Source organism: Bufo gargarizans, chromosome 11 (genome assembly GCF_014858855.1).
Source record: "Bufo gargarizans isolate SCDJY-AF-19 chromosome 11, ASM1485885v1, whole genome shotgun sequence".
Classification (NCBI taxonomy): Eukaryota; Metazoa; Chordata; class Amphibia; order Anura; family Bufonidae; genus Bufo; species Bufo gargarizans.
The window spans coordinates 72,711,495-72,728,904 of NC_058090.1; the positions used below are offsets into that span (position 1 = coordinate 72,711,495).

Sequence of the window (17,410 nt, forward strand, 5' to 3'; positions counted from 1 at the left end):
AAAGCTAGATGCTTATCTGACTAACAAGCGGACTTAAGTTTTAGATTTGATAGTGTCCCACCATAAAACTGGTAAGTATCTGATAAATTTTCTAAAGGTCTACCGGAGATAGCCGAGTAAAGCGATTGGCTGTCCCATAGAGAATGAATAGAGCAGCAGCACACATGTTCATTCACTCCAGCAACTCAGGGATCACATTCTTATGATTGGCTGGGATTAGGGATAAGCGAATCGACTTTGGATGCTTCATCCGAAGTCGATTCGCATAAATATTTGTTGTAATATATGTACAGAGCAGGAGCTCATTGGAGCCAATACTTTGTAATACTGTACGGCGCTCCTACTCAGTACGGCATTACGACAAGGTTTTATGAGAATCGACTTCCGATGAAGGATCCGAAGTCGATACCCACATCCCTAGTGGGGATCCTAGCGGTTCTACCCCCCTTCCTTCCCAATCAGATACTTACCATCTATACCGTGGATAGGTTATAAAGTTCGTATGGTGGGGTAATCCCTTTCAAGCTATCAGTGAAAAATTTGTAATTGACCAAGAAAAGTTGAATCTGATGGACCTTGTCTATTTTCGACCTATGCACACTAACTAAAAGTTCACTGATATGCAAGAAGGAACCAGGGCACCACCACTTTTCAATGATTTTTTTGAGCACAAAAGCCCATAACGGCAAAGCTTTGGCACCCAGGCCTTTCCCCAGATATGTGTTATTTGGCTGATGACTGTGAAGAGGAGGAGAACCCAGTGAAAATGGGCTGCATGTGAGAGCAACTTTCTTTATCATACTCTATTACAGAAGGAGAATACAATAAGAAGCCATGTACGAGTGTAGTCCGCTTTTGCTGAGGGCAGATCATGTAAAACGAATGATACTTTCACACTTACATTTCACTTTTGAAATTGAGATCCGGAAAAACCCATTAATTGGGGACAAAACTAAACTGAACAGAACGGAATGCTCCAAAATGCATACCGGAGAGCAAACCACAGCAAGCTTCAGTTTTCTTTCCGTCATGGGATGCGGAGCAAAACGGATCCAGCATGACCTCCAATTCAAGTCAATGGTTTTACTCAGACACAATAGAAAACGGATCAGTCCCCCATTGAATTTCAATGGTGTTCATGCCGGATCAGTCATTGCTATTTTAAAGATAATACAACCGGATCCGGACGCAGACAGTTGTATTATCAGTAACAGAAGAGTTATCGCGCAGGGCAAGGTAATTTGCTTGAGATCCAGTGACGTTACGGGTTCTCCTTAACGGGCTCTCCATGTGCAGACCAGAAGGTCGGATCTGGTATTCTAGCTGGATCCACGGGCTCTCCATGTGCAGACCAGAAGGTCGGATCTGGTATTCTAGCTGGATCCGGCACTAATACATTGCGATGGAACAAAAAATGCCGGATCCGACATTCAGGCAAGTCTTCAGTTTTTTGGGCCGGAGATAAAACCGTAGCATGCTGCGGTTTTATCTCTGTCCTGATCAGTCAAAAAGACTGAACTAAAGACATCCTGATGCATCCTGAACGGATTGCTCTCCATTCAGAATGCATGGGGATAAAACTGATCAGTTCTTTTCCGCTATAGAGCCCCTAGGACGGAACTCTTTGCCGGAAAAGAAAAACGCTAGTGTGAAAGTACCCTAACAAAGTTTGTCAAATAGGTTTTGAATAATTTGAGGGGTGTAGATTTTAAAATGGGGTAATTTATGGGTAGTTTCTATTATATAAGCTCAGCAAAGTGACTTTATAACTGTACTGGTCCTTAAATGCTATGTACACCTTCGGAGGCAATTTTTTTATGATTGCATGTTACTCATTTTTGGCAAAAAAAATTTTTTTTCAATATTGAGCCATTCTGTCACACAGGGTTAACGGTTTTTCTAGCTCTGTGACTGGTACTATCACTTGAAGGTCATCTAATAAACCTTATCTCTAAACTACTAATTGGTCACAAACACTTATTTAAGCTATATTCCTATCAGTAAGATAAGAACCGAGCTATAATGAGTGTTTAGGAGGTCATAGAGCAAAGATAAGGAGTCCATCTGCTCCTGGTCTGACGGAAAAGACAGAAAATCCAAAAGGGTGCTTCTAGAGCATGTCAGCTCTGTACAGAAAAAATGAAGCCATATTTTTTTATGAAGACCAATTTAAAAAATGATTTTTAGCTCATAATGAGTACAATGCAATAATAATAATAGAAAAACAAAAAAGCCTTTAAAAGATGGGGTGATTTATGATGAATTTTTCTTCAAATTGCCCCATGAATATATTAGCGAAGGCCGGCGCTACCCAAGTCCCCATAGCGGTCCATACCAGCTTTCACCATAGAAAGTGTCTAAAAAACTATACCTTACAGTCAATGTAGGAGAATAAGAAGCAATTGCACCAAGGATGAAGACTACAAACTAAAAACGAATATCCTGGAAAATAGGTTCAAGGAGAAAGGCTACTCATTAAAAATGCCATTAAAAGAAGCAGCCTACTGCCACAAGAGGAATGCTTGGTCACTATTACAAACATCCAGAAAACAACAGAAGAGGTACGGTTCATCACTCAGTATAACACATCCAACCCATATATTCAGAAAAGCCTTGAAAAACATTGGCATATTCTCCGACAGGACCCATACCAGACCAAATACCTTCCAAGCATCCCCAAAATTAGTTATAGGAGAGCACCAACCATTAAAAACATACTGGCTCCAAGTAGACCAAAACAACACATGGAACCTAAAATAAAAACACACCTAACAACGACACCAAGAAGGGGAGCTACAGATGTGGGCAAAGAACTGTCTGTGTTGCAGTATCATCACACACAACAAAACAACTTTTACTTCCAACCACAACAGTCCTACATTCCCAATAAAATACCATCTTACATGTCATTCATCCTACGTCATATCTGATCGAATGTGAATGTGGCCTAAAATATGTAGGCTGCACCACACAAGCTCTCCATTGCCGGGTACATCAAGGCACGGTGTCTTCCAGGCAAACACCCCCGAAAAAGAGAAACACAAGCTCATAATCACTCCGATCAACTTCATACCTGAAAAAATCCATGTAATAGGTTTGAGAACCTACAGAAAAGAGAAGTCTATTGGATATAACAGCTAGACACGCTCACTCCACATGGTCTTAAATAAATAACAGAGACCATCGGTCACAACAAAATCGGTTATCTACCATTACACTGTTCCCAGATACTCTCTCATAACAAATAATTCATTACGATGCTTCGACCCAAACCCAATGCCCTTCTCTAGCAACACCGCATAGGGTGTAACAACCAATAAGCCTTCAAGCCAGCGATTGGTAGCAGCACCCCCATACTGTGCACTATACAGTTGCAAGAAAAAGTATGTGAACCCTTTGGAATGATATGAATTTCTGCACTAATTGGTCATAAAATGTGATCTGATCTTCATCTAAGTCACAACAATAGACAATCACAGTCTGCTTAACTAATAACACACAAAGAATTAAATGTTACCATGTTTTTATTGAACACACCATGTAAACATTCACAGTGCAGGTAGAAAAAGTATGTGAACCCTTGGATTTAATAACTGGTTGAACCTCCTTTGGCAGCAATAACTTCAACCAAACGTTTCCTGTAGTTGCAGATCAGACGTGCACAACGGTCAGGAGTAATTCTTGACCATTCCTCTTTACAGAACTGTTTCAGTTCAGCAATATTCTTGGGATGTCTGGTGTGAATCGCTTTCTTGAGGTCATACCACAGCGTCTCAATCGGGTTGGGGTCAGGACTCTGACTGGGCCACTCCAGAAGGCGTATTTTCTTCTGTTTAAGCCATTCTGTTGTTGATTTACTTCTATGCTTATATAGCTTAGCCTGCTCTCCCTCATTCACTGGAAGCCATTTGGCACCAGGAAAGGTATAGTGTGGACTCTCATTGCATTCTCTGGTGGCCATTTGGCACCAGGAGTGGTGTGGAGTGGGCTAGGCATGCATGTTGGTACCTGCATTCCTTGGATATAATGGAGGCTATTTTGGCACCAAAGATGACAGAAATTAAAGCAGGCCCAGCATGCATGTGGAACCTGCACTTCCCGAATTGTATAGTAGCCGTCATGGCACATAACAAGTAGAATTTAGTGTTAGGAACCCATCTTACAGAGATCACCTTGATGTGCGGCAGACAGGCTCAAATAATTTTGTACAAAATGATTTGCCAAGCATCTCTAATTTATAAGTATAGCACTAGCAATCATTATGCATTTTTGTACTTTATTTGGTTTGCAGAGAGCTGTAGCATTCAATGTTTTGTTTTACTTCTATGCTTTGGGTCGTTGTCCTGTTGCAACACCCATCTTCTGTTTAGCTTCAGCTGGTGGACAGATGGCCTTAAGTTCTCCAGCAAAATGTCTTGATAAACTTGGGAATTAATTTTTCCTTCGATGATAGCAATCAGTCCAGGCCCTGACGCAGCAAAGCAGCCCCAAACCACCATACTTCACAGTTGGGATGAGGTTTTGATGTTAGTGTGCTGTGCCTCTTTCTCCACACACAGTGTTGAGTGTTTCTTTTAAACAACTCAACTTTGGTTTCATCTGTCCACAGAATATTTTGCCAGTACTGCTGTAGAACTTCCAGGTGCTCTTGTGCAAACTGTAAATGTGCAGCAATATTTTTTTGGACAGCAGTGGCTTCCTCTGTGGGATCCTCCCACAAAATCCATTCTTATTTAGTGTTTTACGTATCGTAGATTCGCTATCAGGGTTGTTAGCATATGCCAGAGACTTTTGTAAGTCTTTAGCTGACACTCTAGGATTCTTCTTCACCTCATTCAGCAGTCTGCGCTGTGCTCTTGCAGTCATCTTTACAGGACGGACACTCCCAGGGAAAGTAGCAGCAGTGCTGAACTTTCTCCATTTATAGACAATTTGTCTTACCGAAGACTGATGAACAGAAAGGCTTTTGGAGATACTTTTATAACTCTTTCCAGCTTTATGCAAGTCAACAGTTCTTAAATCGTAGGTCTTCTGGGAGCGCTTTTGTGTGAGGCATCATTCATATCATGCTTCTTGTGAAAAGCAAACCCAGAACTGGTGTGTGTTTTTTATAGGGCAGGGCAGCTGTAACCAACACCTTCAATCTCATCTCATTGATTTGACTCCAGTTGGCTGACACCTCACTCCAATTAGCCTTGGAGATGTCATTAGTCTAGGGGTTCACATACTTTTTCCACCTGCACTTTAAATGTTTACATTGTGTGTTCAATAAAAACATGGTAACATTTAATTCTTTGTGTGTTATTAGTTTAAGCAGACTGTGATTGTCTATTGTTGTGACTTAGATGAAGAGGAGATCACATTTTATGACCAATTTGTGCAGAAATCCATATCATTCCAAAGGGTTCAACTTCACATACTTTTTCTTGCAACTGTAAGTGCTGCTAGTTTAGTGTACACGGTATACATACTTGTTCTATTTTTAACACATAGGCATCCACTAATGTAATTCTACTATTTTATCTGTCTGATTAACATACAAAAAATACGCTTTCCAAAACCCCCCGCACTTCCACCCCCTATGTCTGTAAGGTTTCTGCCTGCCTAACTAAGCAGGTGTGAACCTCTATATGGATTTTATTCTTGTTTTCATTTTATCTTTTTTATACATTTTTTACTCCTATTTGTCCTCAATTTTACTGCTATTTCTAAACCTATGGTATGTATGCATATATTTATTTACTTGTGTATCTATATATTTTATGTACAAGTCTAAAACTTAGGATTGTCTTTCTACTTACTGGAGCGAGTGCCCATTGTAGATAAAGCTCTTTAAAAAATGTTTTTTAACCACGCCCCCTTTTTCTCCTGTAGGGCGCCAAAACTGTTTTAAATACAATGCATGTTCTTATCAACACTCTGTAAAGCATACTGTCCTGAGGAAGAGGGCTGTACGCCCTTAAAAAGGCGTAGACAGCTTTATCATCATTCCAAGCCATCGTGCGGATCGATTTATACACCTACAGCACCGGAAAGTGGTCCTATTTTTCTTCAACCTTCATATTAGGGCATGCTGAGAGTTGTAGTTTTGCAACATCTGGAGGGCCGCAGGTTGAGCATCCCTGACTAACAGGATCACAGCCTGTTTAGAAAGTATAGTAAAAACCGGAGAGGAGGATTGCCTTTATGTAAAGTCCTGTCTAAAGCCCACACTTCGGGAAGATATAAGTGAGGGACATGAACATGTGGAGTCACTGTGGGTAGAAATACAGTACAGAGCAAAAGTTTGGACACACCTTCTCATTCAAAGAGTTTTCTTTATTCATGACTATGAAAATTGTAGATTCACACTGAAGGCATCAAAACTATGAATTAACACATGTGGAATTATATACATAACAAAAAAGTGTGAAACAACTGAAAATATGTCATATGCACCCCATCACTCTCCTTCATGGTCAAATAGCCCTTACACAGCCTGGAGGTGTGTTTGGGGTCATTGTCTTGTTGAAAAATAAATGATGGTCCAACTAAACGCAAACCGGATGGAATAGCATGCCGCTGCAAGATGCTGTGGTAGCCGATGCTGGTTCAGTATGCCTTCAATTTTGAATAAATCCCCAACAGTGTCACCAGCAAAAAACAAAACAAAAAAAAAAAAAACACACCATCACACCTCCTCCTCCATGCTTCACGGTGGGAACCAGGCATGTAGAGTCCATCCGTTCACCTTTTCTGCGTCGCACAAAGACACGGTGGTTGGAACCAAAGATCTCAAATTTGGACTCATCAGACCAAAGCACAGATTTCCACTGGTCTAATGTCCATTCCTTGTGTTCTTTAGCCCAAACAAGTCTCTTCTGCTTGTTGCCTGTCCTTAGCAGTGGTTTCCTAGCAGATATTCTACCATGAAGACCTGATTCACACAGTCTCCTCTTAACAGTTGTTCTAGAGATGTGTCTGCTGCTAGAACTCTGTGTGGCATTGACCTGGTCTCTAATCTGAGCTGCTGTTAACCTGCGATTTCTGAGGCTGGTGACTCGGATGAACTTATCCTCCGCAGCAGAGGCGACTCTTGGTCTTCCTTTCCTGGGGCGGTCCGCATGTGAGCCAGTTTCTTTGTAGCTTGATGGTTTTTGTGACTGCACTTGGGGACACTTTCAAAGTTTTCCCAATTTTTTCGGATTGACTGACCTTCATTTCCTAAAGTAATGATGGCCACTCGTTTTTCTTTACTTAGCTGCTTTTTTCTTGCCATAATACAAATTCGAACAGTCTATTCAGTAGGACTATCAGCTGTGTATCCACCTGACTTCTCCACAACGCAACTGATGGTCCCAACCCCATTTATAAGGGTACTTTCACACTTGCGGCAGGACGGATCCGACAGGCTGTTCACCATGTCGGATCCGTCCTGCGGCTATTTCGCCGTGCCCGCGGACCGCCGCTCCGTCCCCATTGACTATAATGGGGACGGGGGCGGAGCTCCGGCGCAGCACGGCGGTGCACGGAGAAAGGCCGCCGGACTAAAATTACTGCATGTCAGGCTTTTTAGTCCTGCGGCTTTCTCCGTGCACCGCCGTGCTGCGCCGGAGCTCCGCCCCCGTCCCCATTATAGTCAATGGGGACGGAGCGGCGGTCCGCGGGCACGGCGAAATAGCCGCAGGACGGATCCGACATGGTGAACAGCATGTCGGATCCGTCCTGCCGCAAGTGTGAAACTAGCCTTAGGCAAGAAATCCCACTTATTAAACCTGACAGGGCACACCTGTGAAGTGAAAACCATTTCAGGTGACTACCTCTTGAAGCTCATCAAGAGAATGCCAAGAGTGTGCAAAGCAGTAATCAAAGCAAAAGGTGGCTACTTTTAAGAACCTAGAATGTGACATATTTTCAGTTGTTTCACACTTTTTTGTTATGTATATAATTCCACATGTGTTAATTCATAGTTTTGATGCCTTCAGTGTGAATCTACAATTTTCATAGTCATGAAAATAAAGAAAACTCTTTGAATGAGAAGGTGTGTCCAAACTTTTGGTCTGTACTAATAGATAGATAGAGATAGATATATATATATATATATCTATCTCTATCTATCTATCCATATCCCAGTTATCACCTTAAGGATTCCTTTATCTTCAAGCACCATCTGGAGTCCATTCTTGAAAACTCTAGGTCCCAGGAGAAGAATGTCGAAAAGGTAAATATAGCTTTTGCTTGCTATCTGTCACAAAAAAAAAGCAAAGTTTAAAAAGGCATTAACGATGTCTTAATAAGTATAGTGTTCGCCTGAAAAAAAATAACACAGCAATCCCATAAAAGTCAAATTAAACAAACTTAAAAAGGACCTTTCACCACTCCTAACAGGCCTGTTTTAATAACTTCATGCATTCCCTATGTGATAATGATTTTGGAACATCTATTCCTATGGCTCTATGTTGTGCCATTCCTGTGTTTTATATCTTCTAGAAGTTATGAATGAACTACTAGCAGTCTGCAATAAGGGTACAGAGGGGTGGTAAACAGTTGGGGGTGTCCCTGCACATACTCACTCTATCCAATCAGTGCTGCCATTGTCAGACTGTGCAGGTACACCTCCCAACTTATCACCTCCCCTCTGTACCCTTACTGCAGACTGCTAGTAACTCATTCATAACTTCTACCAGAAATAACTCATGAATGGTACAACATAGAGCCATAAGAATAGATGCTCCAGAATTGCTATTACATGGGGAATGCATGAAGCTATTAAAACAGGCAGGACTGGTGAAAGGTCCTCTTTAAAGTCAATCCTGACAATAGCTTTATAAATGGACCCTGTAACCATTCTTGACATCTCTGTCTTAGCAACTACTCGCATTCTCCTTCTAATTACAATTTTGTAGTCCCCATTCCTATGATTGCTGTGCTATTCCTTTACTATTCTTTCCACAAGTTATGAATGATTTTCCAGCAGTTTGCAATAAAGGTTCACAAGGGTCACCAGTTGGCAGTCAGTCCGTGCTGCCAGTGTCAGACTGTGCAGGGACTTACTCCCAACTGGTAACACCCATATGGACTTTCCCTGCAAAGAGCTAGCAATTCATTCATAACTTTTAGCAGGAATAATAAAGCAATGGCCCAAGACCGTTATAAGGACTGATGCTCCAGAATTGTTATTACATGGGGAATGCAAATAGTTACTAAAACAGACATGTCAGGGGAGGGGGCATGTCCTCTTTAAAGGGAACCTATCATCACATTGCCCATATGCAACTAATGATGATGCCATTTGTCCCGCTGCAGCAAAGTTTATTGCATTGCTTTTTAAAACACTCAACCTCAGCATTTTGATGCAAGTCCACTCAAAAACATACGTTTCTATATTTAAATGTGGCTCATGCGGGGTGTCTGCTATATATATTTTTTTTTTTTTAATTTATTTATTGTTTTCAATAATAAAATAAAATATTACATGCAAGAATATGCATTGTGTTGCTTTCTTTGTTTCCAATCTAATCTTGCATGATCCTTAAAGTCACATTAAAAGGGGGACACAAGGAAAAGGGAAAGAACGTTACAATATAATGAACTTGACCAAATTAAATAATAACAAAGGGGAAAAAAAAAGCGATAAATAAAAAGGTGACAAGTAGTATGCTCGACATTACATCACAAAGGTAATGAGACTTTGTTGAATTGAGAGAGAAGCTAGTTATGCCACTTAGCCTTAAACTTGACTAACTTATTGGAGACTGAGGCGTTAATCATCTCATAGAGACAATTGTCGTTAACAGAGTTCACAATTTCCATTAAAGGATGTGGGGGGGTTCCAGTAGTGGACAATTTTCGTTCTGGTTGCTATGATGATATGAATTATGACTGTTCGGAAAGAATCTGGAAAGGAATCCAAAATAATAGAAAGTAGGCGTTGCGCCATTGATAGGGAAATGGGAGATTTGCATATTTGGGTTAGAATTATGTTAACTGAGTTCCAAACGGGTTTGATTTCCCTGCAGTCCCACCATATGTGCTCCATATCCGCTTCTGCTGATGAACATCTCCAACAGAGATGGGACGATGAAGGGTACATTTTAGATAATCTATGAGGAGTATAATGCCATCTGTAGAGAATTTTCCAGATGGTTAACGCATTTGAAGGAGGCACACATGATGGAGAACGCAGATTCCCATTGCTAAGAGGATACACTAAAGTTTGATGCTGTTTCCCATTTTTCAAGTAATAGAGACACTAGAGAGTCCAATCTCTGTCATGAAATAATTGAGAGACAAGGCTTTAAGATTAACTAACGGGTTTCGTAACAACTTCATAGTTCGGGAGATAACAACAGTCGCAGGAAAACTCAACCCAGACAATATCTATTTTGTAAATATTAAAAAAATTCCCTTTCAGGAATGTTGAATCTCAGGCATAAACCCGTAAATGAGTTCAAAGTATCGATTCCCTGGTCAATCCAATTACGAATATGCAAGTCTGAGATGCATTTTCCCATGACCGCTAAAGGCATCTCAGAAAGGGAGACGTTGATAAAGCTCAATTTAGTTGACAGTAAGGTCTATATTTCAAGTGCAGCTTGGATTGTAGGGGGAACCTCAAGGGCATAGGCGTTCTTCTGTAAGGACCTAAGTAGAAAAATACCTGGGGGTCTGTCACACCCATTAGGTAGTACTCAATAGAGAGCCAGTGATTGTTGGGATTGTTTAACCAAAGAAATCTCCATTGTTCAAAAATACAAGGTCTATAGTATCTAATAATGGATGGGCAACCCAAGCCCCCCTTTGAAATACGCAAATAGAGTATTTCTGCTTGGACTCTTGGTCTTTTATCCTGCCATTTGTAATTAAGGAGTAATCTTTGGATTGACTTTAAATCTGTTATAGGGATAGGGATTGGCAAGTTGCGGAATAAATAAAGGATTTGTGGGATAATAACCATTTTTCAGGGCAGAGATCCTCCACATCCACGAGATTTCATGCCTTTTCATTTTGATCAGGTCATGTTTAATGGACGATTGTTGGGGTTAGTTGGATTCCTAAATATGTAATATATTTGAAATTCCATTTAAAAGGGGAAATTGGCTTTCAACGAAGTAAGGTCTGAATCTTTCAGGCCAAGATTAAGGACTTGGCATTTGGCTCTGTTAGACTGTAATAGGAAACTGAGATGAATGACTTTGAATTGCATCACAATGGGTAGGGACACTGTCGGATTGGCAAGTGCCAATAAAATATTATCGGCAAATAGTCCAATCTTGTGATTTGTATCGCAAAATTCTTATACCTGTAACCTGTGAATGAGCCCTTATACATTCCGCTAAAGGTTCAATTATTAGCACAAAAATAATAGGGGCACCCCTGACTTGTTCCGTTATTAATTGGGAACTGGTTAGATAGCATTCCATTAATAAAGGCTTTAGCTGAGGGTTTTGAGTAGAGTGCACATGTAGCTTTGGCAAATTATTCCAGTATTCCAAACTTCGATAATACTGCCTCCAAGTACCCCCAATGCACTAGATCGAATGCCTTCTCCGCATCCAGAGATAGGAGGAGAGTAGGGATCCCACTTGCCCCTGCCACATAAATAAGATCTATCATGCATCAAGTACCATCTAGCGTTTGTCTGGATTTAACAAAGTCCAGTTGATCATGGTGGACTAGGCAAGGAATCAGGGGAGACAGTCTGTTGGCCAATAGTTTAGAGTACATTTTTAGATCAGTGTTCAGAAGAGAGATGGGTCGGAAATTCCCTGGTTGGTTAAGAGATTTGTGATGGTTTAGGAAGAGCTACTATAGTGGCTTGGAGCATTTGAAGTGGCATATTCCCGGTGGACATTATGTGGGGGAAGGTGGATAAAAGATAGGGAGAGAATATTTTTTCAAAGGTTTTGAAGTATTCATTGGTTATTCCATCTGGACCTGGAGATGTGTTGTTTTTGGTTGACTGATAATTTGTGCTATTTCTGCAATTTCAATTGGTTTATTAATTTGCACAAGTTGATCAGTAGACAGTTTAGGCAGTGAGATATCAGATAGGAATTTATTAATGAGGTCTGGGGTCAGTTGGGGCACTGAGTTGTTATCTTTGAGATTATATGAATCAGAGTAAAAATCGACTAACGTGTTGGATATACCTTGGGGATTAATAATCTTTTCTTTGCGAGAATTGTAAATAAACTGTAGTTTTTTTCTGTTGTGGGGGGGCTTTAATTTTATTGGCCTATATTGTACTCGCTCTATTTCCTTGTGAGTAATATTTAGCTTTAGATTTCCTCAAGTTGTGTTCGAAGTTACTTTGAAAAAGCTGGTATAGCTCGAAGCATAAATCTTTAAGTTGGTTTAGTATAATTTGGGAAGGGTTTATTTTGTGCGTAGCTTCTAGGTTAGCTATGGATGTACAGTACAGTACAGTTTCATTCGAAGAGTTTTCTTTATTTTCATGACTATGAAAATTGTAGATTCACACTGAAGGCATCAAAACTATGAATTAACACATGTGGAATTATATACATAACAAAAAAGTGTGAAACAACTGAAAATATGTCATATTCTAGGTTTTCAAAGTAGCCACCTTTTGCTTTGATTACTGCTTTGCACACTCTTGGCATTCTCTTGATGAGCTTCAAGAGGTAGTCACCTGAAATGGTCTTCCAACAGTCTTGAAGGAGTTCCCAGAGATGCTTAGCACTTGTTGGCCCTTTTGCCTTCACTCTGCGGTCGAACTCACCCCAAACCATCTCGATTGGGTTCAGGTCCGGTGACTGTGGAGACCAGATAATCTGGCGCAGCACCCCATCACTCTCCTTCATGGTCAAATAGTCCTTACACAGCCTGGAGGTGTGTTTGGGGTCATTGCCCTGTTGAAAAATAAATGATGGTCCAACTAAACGCAAACCGGATGGAATAGCATGCCGCTGCAAGATGCTGTGGTAGCCATGCTGGTTCAGTATGCCTTCAATTTTGAATAAATCCCCAACAGTGTCACCAGCAAAGCACCCCCAGACCATCACACCTCCTCCTCCATGCTTCACGGTGGGAACCAGGCATGTAGAGTCCATCCGTTCACCTTTTCTGCATCGCACAAAGACACACTGGTTGGAACCAAAGATCTCAAATTTGGACTCATCAGACCAAAGCACAGATTTCCACTGGTCTAATGTCCATTCCTTGTGTTCTTTAGCCCAAACAAGTCTCTTCTGCTTGTTGCCTGTCCTTAGCAGTGGTTTCCTAGCAGATATTCTACCATGAAGGCCTGATTCACACAGTTGTTCTAGAGATGTGTCTGCTGCTAGAACTCTGTGTGGCATTGACCTGGTGTCTAATCTGAGCTGCTGTTAACCTGAGATTTCTGAGGCTGGTGACTCGGATTAACTTATCCTCCGCAGCAGAGGTGACTCTTGGTCTTCCTTTCCTGGGGCGGTCCACATGTGAGCCAGCTTCTTTGTAGCTCTAGATGGTTTTTGTGACTGCACTTGGGGACACTTTCAAAGTTTTCCCAATTTTTCGGACTGACTGACGTTCATTTCTTAAAGTAATGATGGTCACTCGTTTTTTTTTTTACTTAGCTGCTTTTTTCTTGCCATAATACAAATTCTAACAAACAGTCTATTCAGTAGGACTATCAGCTGTGTATCCACCTGACTTCTCCACAACGCAACTGATGTTCCCAACCCCATTTATAAGGCAAGAAATCCCACTTATTAAACCTGACAGGGCACACCTGTGAAGTGAAAACCATTTCAGGTGACTACCTCTTGAAGGTCATCAAGAGAATGCCAAGAGTGTGCAAAGCAGTAATCAAAGCAAAAGGTGGCTACTTTGAAGAACCTAGAATATGACATATTTTCTGTTGTTTCACACTTTTTTGTTATATGTATATAATTCAACATATGTTAATTCATAGTTTTGATGCCTTCAGTGTGAATCTACAATTTTCATAGTCATGAAAATAAAGAAAACTCTTTGAATGAGAAGGTGTGTCCAAACTTTTGGTCTGTATTGTACATAGTTGTTCCGTACGAATGCGTCTCTTTTTAAGAAGACTGAAATGCAAATAAGATGGCCTCTTACATAAGCCTTATGTGCGCACCAAGTCGTAGTGGGTTGTACATCAGGGGTGCAGTTGTACGTTAAGTATTCTTTAAAGGCTATAAAAATCAATAACCCCATATCTTACCGTAATGCAGCACATAGTGACGTTCAGCATTTATGTCCAGAACTGCGATGGAGGACCCAACACAGATGTGATCAAAGCCTTGTGTGTCCCGTAGCATCAGATTATCATGTTTTGCAGCTGCTGAGGTGTGTATTAGGAGGTACTGAAGCTGCTGAGGTGTGTATTAGGAGGTACTGAAGCTGCTGAGGTGTGTATTAGGAGGTACTGAAGCTGCTGAGGTGTGTATTAGGAGGTACTGAAGCTGCTGAGGTGTGTATTAGGAAATACTGAAGCTGCTGAGGTGTGTATTAGGAAATACTGAAGCTGCTGAGGTGTGTATTAGGAAATACTGAAGCTGCTGAGGTGTGTATTAGGAAATACTGAAGCTGCTGAGGTGTGTATTAGGAAATACTGAAGCTGCTGAGGTGTGTAGTAGGAGATACTGAAGCTGCTGAGGTGTGTAGTAGGAGATACTGAAGCTGCTGAGGTGTGTAGTAGGAGATACAGAAGCTGCTGAGGTGTGTAGTAGGAGATACTGAAGCTGCTGAGGTGTGTATTAGGAGGTACTGAAGCGGCTAAGGTGTGTATTAGGAAGTACTGAAGCTGCTGAGGTGTGTATTAGGAGGTACTGAAGCAGCTGAGGTGTGTATTAGGAGGTACTAAAGCTGCTGAGGTGTGTATTAGGAAGTACTGAAGCAGCTGAGGTGTGTATTAGGAGGTACTGAAGCTGCTGAGGTGTGTATTAGGAGGTACTGAAGCTGCTGAGGTGTGTATTAGGAGGTACTGAAGCTGCTGAGGTGTGCATTAGGAGGTACTGAAGCTGCTGAGGTGTGCATTAGGAGGTACTGAAGCTGCTGAGGTGTGTATTAGGAAGTACTGAAGCTGCTGAGGTGTGTATTAGGAGGTACTGAAGCTGCTGAGGTGTGTATTAGGAGGTACTGAAGCTGCTGAGGTGTGTATTAGGAAGTACTGAAGCAGCTGAGGTGTGTATTAGGAGGTACTGAAGCTGCTGAGGTGTGCATTAGGAGGTACTGAAGCTGCTGAGGTGTGCATTAGGAGGTACTGAAGCTGCTGAGGTGTGCATTAGGAGGTACTGAAGCTGCTGAGGTGTGTATTAGGAGATACTGAAGCTGCTGAGGTGTGTATGAGGAGGTACTGAAGCTGCTAAGGTGTGTATTAGGAGGTACTGAAGCTGCTGAGGTGTGTATTAGGAGGTACTGAAGCTGCTGAGGTGTGTATTAGGAAGTACTGAAGCAGCTGAGGTGTGCATTAGGAGGTACTGAAGCTGCTGAGGTGTGTATTAGGAGGTACTGAAGCTGCTGAGGTGTGCATTAGGAGGTACTGAAGCTGCTGAGGTGTGTATTAGGAGGTACTGAAGCTGCTGAGGTGTGTATTAGGAGGTACTGAAGCTGCTGAGGTGTGTATTAGGAAGTACTGAAGCAGCTGAGGTGTGTATTAGGAGGTACTGAAGCTGCTGAGGTGTGTATTAGGAGGTACTGAAGCTGCTGAGGTGTGTATTAGGAGGTACTGAAGCTGCTGAGGTGTGTATTAGGAGGTACTGAAGCTGCTGAGGTGTGTATTAGGAGGTACTGAAGCTGCTGAGGTGTGTATTAGGAGGTACTGAAGCTGCTGAGGTGTGCATTAGGAGGTACTGAAGCTGCTGAGGTGTGTATTAGGAGGTACTGAAGCTGCTGAGGTGTGTATTAGGAGGTACTGAAGCTGCTGAGGTGTGTATTAGGAAGTACTGAAGCAGCTGAGGTGTGTATTAGGAGGTACTGAAGCTGCTGAGGTGTGTATTAGGAGGTACTGAAGCTGCTGAGGTGTGCATTAGGAGGTACTGAAGCTGCTGAGGTGTGTATTAGGAAGTACTGAAGCTGCTGAGGTGTGTATTAGGAGGTACTGAAGCTGCTGAGGTGTGTATTAGGAAGTACTGAAGCAGCTGAGGTGTGTATTAGGAGGTACTGAAGCTGCTGAGGTGTGTATTAGGAGGTACTGAAGCTGCTGAGGTGTGTATTAGGAGGTACTGAAGCTGCTGAGGTGTGTATTAGGAGGTACTGAAGCTGCTGAGGTGTGTATTCGGAGGCTCTGCAGCAGTCGGATAAACATCAGCTGTGACCATATTAAATAAATTACTCTGTGTCTGCACTTTGTAAAATGTTTTTCATTTATTAGCAAGTAAGGTAGTTTTTAATTATTTTTATAAAGGGGGCACCATTTGCCTAGTCTGCCTGGGTACCAAAATACCTGCTTTGTTCTGTGACCTGACTGACCAGCAACGTCACAAGTCCAGACTCCAGTCCAGCACTGTAAATATCTATTTCAGGCCCTGACTAACCCATAGTCCATCATGAAACCCCTTTTTTCCCCAATATGCCTACGGAAAGAAAACTGAGGCCAAACCACCTGTAACTCCAGTATGGACAATTGCCTGTTTTGCGCAGCCATATTACGAGAGACTCGCAGACCCGCCATGACCAGACAGTGTTCAGGTGTTATACAAAATAATTGGTAAAATGAACATAATTGGTATCACCATGTCTGAACTATTAAAATGAAAAAAAAAAAACTATTTTTTCTGCACAGTGAATGCCGTAAAAGAAAAACACTTTGCAATATGCCAAGCTTTGGTCACCTTGACCCCCATAAAAAAAACAAAATAAGTGATTAAAAATGGATCAATGAGTATTAAGGTGGCTCTACCTCCAAGTGGATGGTACAGATGCTCGTATCGTGACTTACAGCCCTCACAGTCACCAAAATTAAATAGCAGAAAAGTTAAGATTGGATAGGCACTCGGACATCTGGAGTGATGCAGCAAAAGATAGGGGTTTATTCACAAGAATAATTAAAATAAATCAAAGCAATAAAAACTAAAAAACTATTAAAATACAAAAAAAATATAAAAAATAAAAATAGATAAATATTGCAATAATTACACTCAATGGCATATGTTGAGATGGAATTCAATACAGTTGTGCAGATAATCCATGCAATAGGTAAACTCTGATTGAAGGTATCTTAATCCATCATTGCACTTTGATCCAATGGATGTTCAATATAATTGGGTAAAGCAAACAGTTCATATAGCACTTTAGTCCACCAAGTACTCCATAAACTACCGGGATTAATAATTCATATGAACAATTCTCCTTGTTGTGTTTTTTTCCCCAAATCGATAAAACACTAGCTTTCTTTCTCGAATTCTCAATATGTAGACTTTAGATAGTCCAGTCAGTGTAGCAGTATGCGTATATTCGA

The 17,410-nt window shown here is 41.3% G+C and overlaps 1 protein-coding gene across 3 annotated transcripts in view; it reads right to left on the minus strand.

Moving 5' to 3' along the window:
* Nucleotides 1–17,410, minus strand: part of EXD1 (exonuclease 3'-5' domain containing 1) — an 82,295-nt gene that overhangs the window by 17,891 nt on the left and 46,994 nt on the right. For all 3 annotated transcript variants that reach the window (XM_044272392.1, XM_044272393.1, XM_044272391.1), the window contains one exon: nt 8,120–8,224. In XM_044272392.1, the coding sequence (XP_044128327.1) occupies nt 8,120–8,224 (105 nt within the window). The remainder of the gene's footprint in view (nt 1–8,119; nt 8,225–17,410) is intronic.